This window comes from Papaver somniferum, chromosome 3 (genome assembly GCF_003573695.1).
Source record: "Papaver somniferum cultivar HN1 chromosome 3, ASM357369v1, whole genome shotgun sequence".
Lineage (NCBI taxonomy): Eukaryota > Viridiplantae > Streptophyta > Magnoliopsida > Ranunculales > Papaveraceae > Papaver > Papaver somniferum.
The window spans coordinates 81,834,827-81,843,590 of record NC_039360.1 but is presented as its reverse complement, the minus strand read 5'-3'; the positions used below and the strand labels follow the sequence as shown (position 1 = coordinate 81,843,590).

Here is an 8,764-nt window from a genome sequence, read left to right as displayed (position 1 = left end):
AATATATTTATTTGTGTAGTCTCATTGGAGTTACTATAAGGAAGCTGTGACTTGGGTGAAGTATATTCTGGGAAAAAAATCAAAGAAGGAGCTATTATGATGGTATTGGATTTTTCATAAAGGCAAAGAGCATGTCTTGTTCTCCCATAATCACAACAAGTATGGAGAATTTTTTTTGTGCACTTTTTTTTCTCATAAGCTCAACCGTTCTATGTGCTTTCTTGCAGAGAATAATGCAATAAGATGGCTGCGTTTTGTCAATGGTTTCAATAGGATTCTCTCTAGAAATTCAAGCACAATTAAGGTCGTTGAAACTTTTGTTCCTAAGGTTGTTGAACCTTTTATATTTCCTATGATCTTGAAACCACCTTCGAAGCAAAATTATTACCATTTGAAGAAGGAAAGAATAACAATATTTTATATTCAGGCATACTAGAATCAATCTTTGGTCATTCAAACCTCAAAGTAGGTAACTTTTTGGGATTTGATTGGTTATGCCATTGTTAAGTAGTTCGATATTCACATTATTTTCATATTTCCCCTTTTGAACTTAACAAGTTTTTTTTTTAGAAGACAAATCAGCGATGATAAGCAGAGGTTTATGGAAATTTAAAAATATAAAATCAGACTTTGTCATGGGTGGAGTACCACAGATTCTATATATTCCATTAATTAAGACAAATTACGAAGGTACTTGGATAGAGATTCGTGGAGTTCCTTTAAACTTTTGGGGGATAGATTTTTTAATCCTTGTGAGAAATCCAGTGGTTTCTTGGAGGTTCGTGTCTTTATAAGAAATTCGGAAGTTGTTTCAGCTATATGTATCAAAGTTAGAATTATAGTCATGAAATTTATTTATTTTTTTGTTTCACTTTGATGGCATGTCTTTTCAGGTTCAAGTAAACCTATGGAACTCTTAAACGACAATCCTAATCAATTTCTTGCTAGAATCAGAATTTATAATTTTGAGTTCAGCCCGACTTTGGTACATACTGTTGAGTCAATTCCTAAAGTTCTTAATCGTTCTCTCAATATTGGTTGGGCAAAAATCACCCATTCAATTGAGTCAGGTGAAATAAATCTCTGTAGACATAAGCATATGAGAAATTCTCTGGTAAACAAAGGAAAGTAAGCTATTTTAGAGTTAAATTTTGATTCAGATTATAACCCAGTTTATCTAATGGTCTACATTAGTTAATCCAGGAAAAGTTTCCTCCCATAAGATGTTTTCTTTCTCCCTATAACAAATCTTGATGAAACAGTTTATCCAATGGTCCACATCAGTTAATCCACAAAAAGTTTTCTCGCGTAAGATGTTTTCTTCCTCCCTGTAACAAATATCAGATGGGGGCAAAAAAACGTTTTTTTCCCCTAAAGTCACTCGGGAAAGCGAAAGAGGTTTTTCGACAATCAAGTTGGTTTCGTGCATGTAACAATTCCATTTAGACATCTAATTTTTTTTTTGACAATAAGGCTATCACTTGTAGGAGTAGGGATCCCTTGACATGTTTAGTGTCACACCATCTCACACTTTAGACGTATTTCGTGTGAATAAAAGCCAACTGGTGATGGTTTTGAAGCTAATATTTTGAGGATATATTTCTCCTACGAAGTTCTACGTCGCTTCCAGAACTGAGCGTATTCCAAAATACTAAACCTCACCATCTACTGATCTTAATTTGAATGGCTAAAAATGTGTTGATTTTCAATGTGTCACTTTTAAAATAGTAGATGATATTACACGTCCCGGAATGAACTTATTTTTGGTATATATAAAACTTTGCAAGAAGACAACGTTCCCAAAATTTTAGCTTGGAATGCGATATTATTACTTTTTATTGGCGAATAAAAGAAAAAATGTAAAGTGTAGGGGTGTAAATTTTGCCCGGCAGCCCGAGGACCAGTACTGTCCGCCCTGTCCCATGACAGCCCATGGGTGACCGTGGCCCTTTACGGGCTGGCCCGACCTAGCCCATTTAAATAAGAGGGAGGGCACATGCCACAATTCAAATATTCTTGCCCGGCCCAATACCCTCCCTATTATCCCGTCAATGCTACCCGCCATGTTAGCCCGCTAGTGTTATCCATTTACCTAGCCTAAGTGACTGTTCTCATTTGTTTTATCCTAGAGTATACTTGGTACATATACTTAATACAGTCAACTCTCATAGTTTTCATATGTATTTCTTAACTTTTATTCCATTGGAGTCTAATTTTGTTAACCATATAGAGAAAATATTGAGCAAAACCTAAGGCAGTTTCCTTTTCTGATGATTCAATTCAGGAAAAATTATAGGAAGTTTGGTTTATCTTATTCCCATCTCAATTCTCGTATTTGATTATTAATTTTAAGTAAAACTTGTGTATTATTACTACTTTCTTTTTATTTTTAACAATATATATGTATAATATATATATTTGTTTGTAATATTCAAGGCCCTCCCGGCCCTACCCGCCCGAGCCCAAATTACAAAACAGGCTTGGGTAGGCCATGAGTACTAACCGTAGATAAATAACCCTGCCCGCCCGGCCCTTTTAATTTCATGGATAAGAGTTGTTCCGGCCCGCCCTATACTGTCCCATTTAATAAATAGGTCGGGCTGCCCGGCCCGGCCCAATTTACACCCCTGGTAAAGTGTGAGATAGTGTGTGATAGTGTGAGTTAGTGTGATGGGAAGGGATCATTCCTCCACATGTAGAGGGTAATTCAGGTACTTAGATTAATTTTTGTTTTTATTGATGCACGTTTGACCAATAGAAGCTATCTGCTTGTTCTGCTGCTCTAATCTTTTCTTTTCTCTGTCCTGTCTCTCTTTCAAAGAGTAAAGCAAGATGCCTTCACCGTACTATCTTACCAGAACCCTAAACAGGTCAAGGCCAGGTAAACCAGTTGAGCAGATCTCAGTTTCCATTTTTAGCTAATCATCCTGACAGGTTTGATATTTTCTCATATCAATCTGTGTATACATTACTTTCTTTTGATAGGCGTTGACTATGAAATCACATCTTAATTTGTTTTTTACAGAAAAGATGATGCCTTCACCGTACTGTCTTAACGAAACCCTAAGACGCCCTGTCGTCTCAGTTGAACAGATTATTGGTCCAGTCTCGGTTTTTAGGTAATCTTTTACAGATTTTGATTTGATTTTCATATATCCTACCCTTTCGATATGAATTTAGGTTTTCGAGGACCTCTATTTTATTATTAATTTCGTGTGATAAAATCATTTTCCCCATGAACTATCCACCCTTGGATGAAATTATAAATCTAGGGATTACTGATTTTGTTCTGTTTTTTTATCGAGTTATTGGGGAAGGGTGAGTGTAACTTGGGGTGTGATTTATGGTATATGTTTGCCTAAAACATTTTCTAGTCTCACCATCCTTAAATAGACAATCTTTAACGTGTAATTTAGGATTCTAGTTGTCCTTATATCCTTATGAAGTAAACAAGTGAAAGAAGTGGATATTAGGCATGATTTTTTATTTATTTTTTTGTCATCTTCATATATGTGTGTTCAACTAATATCAGCTCGTCCTAAAACCTGCAATTCTATCAACCACAAGCTAGAATTTTAACTGGTAATCTAACGATAATGAGATTGTTTCTTTTAATGTTAATTGCAATGAATGGATGGTGAGGTTACACTCTTTAATGAAAATATCCCCAAAAAAATTAGCCTTGGTTCCTCCCTTTGTGGACTCTACATAATAAGATGTCCGCAGCGGATCCTCTTTGATACCCTTAATTGGTGATTTGGTTCTTTTGAGGTGTTTTTTGCCTTCTTTTATTTTTGTAGCATTACTTTGAAACTAAATTTCTTGACCCGGTCTTATGATGTGCTAATTTCTGCATTGCTAGATTAGTTTGCCATTCTACCATGACCATTCATTATATTAGTATGAGAAACATTTTAGGTTGTCAAAGACCAATAGGCACATGCTCAGAAACTATTTTTATGTTTGAAAAATTAAGCTCCTCTGACCAAGACCTTACCTTTGTTGTTGCCGTAATTACAACACGACAATGCACATGGTATGTTTGCGGCTCTTTTATAGTTTGCCCTTTGCACTCACTAAAATGTCCCCGTGTGGTTAAATTGAAAGGTATGCTTGGTGGTGCTGGCCTTACTGAAGTTCCAGCTCTATCATGCTGGTGTAATCTTCAATGCCCTAATAGTAAAGCAAGTAGATGAAACATGGATATGAAGGTCTGCCGTAGAGTAATGGTTGTTGACGTACGGAGCTTGTTCCAGATTTCCCTTTGTAGCTACATCCTATGCTTCTTGATGATTAGGTTGGTCATCAACAATTCTTCTTACACTTTCTTTTACTTACTAGTGTATCAACTTGTCCATATTTTTACACTCTGCTTTTGGATACGATTTTGTTCGACAGATTATTAATACCAGTTGACGTTTGTTCGACAACAATATTATTAAAACAAGCTTTACATTATTTATTTTTACTTGTTTACATAGTCCCCTTCATTGCTAAGTGTGATATGAATTTGGATTTATTTTGGTAATTTTGATTAGGTTTTGGAAGTCATGTTTGAATACCGTGAATTTTGCAAGTAATTATCAAGCATATTTTTACCTACAGTTTGAAACACTTCCCCTTGCAAACATTTCCCAGCAGAAAATGATACCTGGCAGGATCTAGTTTGCAAATATTCCCAATATAAAAAATTTCCTGTTGCAAATGTTACCTATATGAAAAAATAACTCACGCATAAAATGACATCTCTGCTAACAAACTCTCTAAATCATAGAACGTCTGAGATCTCTGCAAATAGCCCAAAATGAAACTCAGTCAGGTATCTCTCTTTCCTCTCCTCCCCTCTCTCCCTTTCTCGCTCGAACAGCATGTTTGTTTTCTCACTAAATGGATGGTCCTCTTGGATAGTGGTTTACCACTGTTTTCTCTGATAGTGATGAAACTGTTTGTTTTTAATTACCATGGAGTGATCTTCATTTGATTTCCAGTATTTCCTTGCCAATTACTTTACTTCTCTACCCTTTTACATACCAATTAACTGTAAGAGGGTAGAGAATCAATCTGAGAATCAAATCAGTTTACCTAATATTCAATATGAAAATCAAATTTGGCCAAAACCCATGATTGGTTTAAATGAAAATCAATTGCTGAATTAGTTTCTGATAATGCTATGATGGGTATTAACCCATGTTTGTTCTTAATGATTTTCTTTATAGAAACATATATTTTTCTTATATCACAGTAGAAGATCTAGGGCTTTTTTTGTTGTTGTTGAAGAGAATGATTTTTTTAATGCAAATTTGCTGTTGTGGAAGACTTAGAAATCGATGATTTTCTGAATGAACATGTTAGATTGTATTAAAACATTAGATTATAATTTCTTGATTTCTTGATATGACCATGGATGAAGTTGTTGGGGTTGAAACTTTGCAATTGCCCAGCTGAGCTTGAATGTCTTCATGAAATACTGCCATATGGGAGTTAAAAGTAGTAAATGGTGAGCTGTCTCTTCCTCCAAACCACAGAGCTTGCAGAGTTTATCAGCCTCATTGACCCCACCCCCTCCCCCCTTGTGTTGCAGCATGCTTAATGTAGGATAGATCTCATAAACACAGCCATATCTTAAAGCTTACTTTAGTGGGATATGTCGCTCCCAAAGAAATTTAACTCCTGTTTGCGTCTTGACTGGCCGTATTTGTTCTTGAGTTGAAGAATATTCTAACTTCGCGGCTGTTTTAATATTTTGATTTTAACGCTGCAGGTTATTCATACTAATGGACGGGCTACCAACAATGCGTTTCTCAAGTCCTTCCATACTAGGTCTTTTGATGAAGGGAGACTCGTCAGAGACAAACAGATCCTTAGACCTCAAAAGGCTATATTAAGACCCGAGTTCGCTGATTGTCAGGTACTATATCAAGCCACCCTGATTCACCCAACAAAAAAAAGTTGCATCTCACTGAATTATCTTTGTATTTCATGGTACGAAGAAAACATTGTTAATTGTTTTTTATTGGCAGGTTAAGCCATTCACCACGGGCTCGATCTTGGGCGAAAATACCGAGGTATATTTTATACGTATTGCATGTTCAAAGGTTCATCTTCTTTCACTTCCTTTTTTTTTTGATGAAACTATACATGAACGAATATGTGAAAGATAGTAAATACACACGATGTGACACTTTAAGGCTGGAAGCTTGCGTGAAGTTTGTAAAGTTGCCGATTTATATCCTTGTTATTCTTTTTTGTTTGATAGTATTGATATTTGAATTATATTGTTTGGTTTAGTAAGGGTCACTGTAGGAACTTGAAGTAGTGAGTTTAAGTATGAGAGTTAGCCACCCCTTGGGAAACTAGGCTGTTATATGCTGGTTACAAGATACAATGTGATAAATGATTAGTTATTGTATATCAAGTTGTTATTTGTTGAAAAAGGACGTGGCTGTATAGCTTTTCATTGTTTAGTAGTTCATATAATTTTTAATTCCAACTTGGAAGTTACTTATACTGCCACAATACTAGAAAGTTACTTGAGATGGAGACACTGTAAACCTTGTATTCCGACGTTCTTCGCTCTTTACTAAGTTATATGTACAACTTTTATTTTGTGTTTCTGTTTGGTTGGTAGATATATAACCTTTGTATTTCTTGTGTGGATGATATTAGAGTTATCTTGGATGCCCATATGTATACTCTTGGATGATATACTCTTGCTTGGGTACTTTCAGCTCTTTTGCAAGAGATTGTGACTTTGGTTCTGTATAATATGTTTTTCGACATTCATTTGTTGTTTTGTTTTAGTTTGTCTAATTTGTGAATAAGTGTTTTTTGTGTTGTATTAATTGGCAACAGCTTCCTCGTCGATTCGATTGGAGAGAGAAGTTGCCTGTGCTTCCACAAATTTTGGAACAAGAGTATTTCAAGACATGTTGGTGCCACTCCGTGTGTACGGTTCTCGAATATGCTCACATCATCCGGTATGGTAAGCATGTAGCTTTGTCGGCACAACAATTGATAGATTATTTCTATCATTTTGTAAATAACGACGGGCAAAACACTTTTTGGGCAATGGAATTTGTAAGAAAGTTTGGAATTGCTAGAGCAGTTGATTATCCTTACGTAGGCTACCACTGTGAGCCAAAGAAATTCAAACCTTATGTACGATTCGAAGACATTCGTACATGGACCGAGGATGAAGAAAAAGCTATTGCTAAAGACCATACACCTTTACAACGTGAGCTTCAACATGGTCCTATAATTGTTGGACTACCTGGTGATGCTGATGATGCTGATGATGGTTATCGTTTAAAGGAATACCATGGTGGTCTCTATACTGGCCCATTGCGTTACACCTCTGGTCATGTGGGTGTGGGTGTTGGTTACGATTTCGCCAAGGACATACCAAGATGGATAGTGCAAAACTCTTGGGGAAGCAAATGGGGAGAGAATGGATTCGTAAATGTTGCTCACCAAGGTCCTAAACATTCGTTTCTGTATTTGCGCCCAGATGAGGTACTCACTTTCGTCTTCGTTGCGTTGAATTTAGCATCATTTTATCTGATCATCATTTATTAAGATAAAGTACTAGGACCTAGTAGTTGACTAGTAAGAAATTTATGCATAGGTAGCACTCTTTTGTGAGTTTGTCATATAAGTGACCCCATTATGAATGTAGAAAAAAAATCTTGCAACTAAAAATATCTCCATCTCACCTCACTTATTGGTGCATCATTTTTATTAATTTATCTAATCAAATGATACATGATCACACAGGTCCATGCAGAAGTTACCCTACTTGCTTCAGAAGAGGATGCATCTATGCTGGCAAAGCCCTGAGATGGTCACCTTTGCTACTTCTCTTTGTGTTTTATGGTTCTATCTTAAACTTTTATGTATTATCATTGTTTGAGAACAACGTAGCATTCAGAATTTAAAGGCTTGTGATATTGCGCTTTTCAGGTCTATTGCATAGTATCAGGTTGATGCTATGGTAGTCAAAATGCTTATGCACTTGCTACATAACTTTATCTTGAACTTTAGTATGGACAAGAGTTTTGTTATATTTAAGAATCAGTAGTTGTACTATTCATAATTTTTGCACTCATCATATCAGCCCAAAGATGCATGGCATTATTGAGCGTTGGTTTGTATTCTGCACATGAGTCTCTCCTGGCCAGTGGTTCACTGTGTACTGCTAACATGTGCGTAAGCCATGAGTTCTTCATTTCATTAGAGTTGCACTCCCTTCTGTCATAGGACATTTGACTGTATTTTCTTACTTAAGCTCATTGCTAGTTGATCTTATGTCGTCGTTATTATGATTGCTATGATGATATCTATAAAGAAGCGTCAGGAGCTGTAGGAGTATGTGATCTCTCTCTCTCTCCCCCTCTCCCCCCTTGTTTCTTTTTTCATTCTCTGATTTAATCTTACGTCATTCTTCTAATGCAATTGGTTTCTTTCCACTGATTGTGCAGCGACATCTCTTTAGGGGACAGATAAAATGCTTTATAAATGTTTACCTCTGTTAAGAGAATGTTTTCCAAATGTTGATGGAACCATACAAACTGAAATAAATATACTTGTTCTCCAAGGTGTTGCCCGTATGATTTACTATCGCATTTTATGGGCATGTTAGACTTCTATTCATGCTAACACAACCATTTTTAGACATGATATAGGACCTAGGATTCTCTTGATTACTACATACTTCATAAACACTGACATGATATAGGACCTAGGATTCTCAACTGGAGTGAGGAAT

General features: G+C 36.0%; 1 protein-coding gene across 3 annotated transcripts; it reads left to right on the top strand.

Moving 5' to 3' along the window:
* The first annotated feature begins 2,771 nt into the window (after positions 1-2,771).
* Positions 2,772-8,085, top strand: LOC113356655 (zingipain-1-like). 3 transcript variants are annotated; one of them, XM_026599854.1, is made up of 8 exons: positions 2,772-2,881; positions 3,026-3,119; positions 4,108-4,297; positions 5,411-5,497; positions 5,762-5,908; positions 6,021-6,065; positions 6,853-7,512; positions 7,774-8,085. In XM_026599854.1, the coding sequence occupies exons 4-8, from the start codon at positions 5,495-5,497 to the stop codon at positions 7,834-7,836; spliced, it is 918 nt and encodes a 305-aa protein (XP_026455639.1). In that variant the 5' UTR covers positions 2,772-2,881; positions 3,026-3,119; positions 4,108-4,297; positions 5,411-5,494; the 3' UTR covers positions 7,837-8,085. The 3 variants fall into 3 exon arrangements, with proteins under 3 accessions (XP_026455639.1, XP_026455640.1, XP_026455638.1); XM_026599855.1 differs by having other exon boundaries at positions 2,783-2,934; XM_026599853.1 differs by lacking the exons at positions 2,772-2,881; positions 3,026-3,119; positions 4,108-4,297; positions 5,411-5,497 and adding an exon at positions 4,657-4,819.
* Positions 8,086-8,764: the final 679 nt, after the last annotated feature.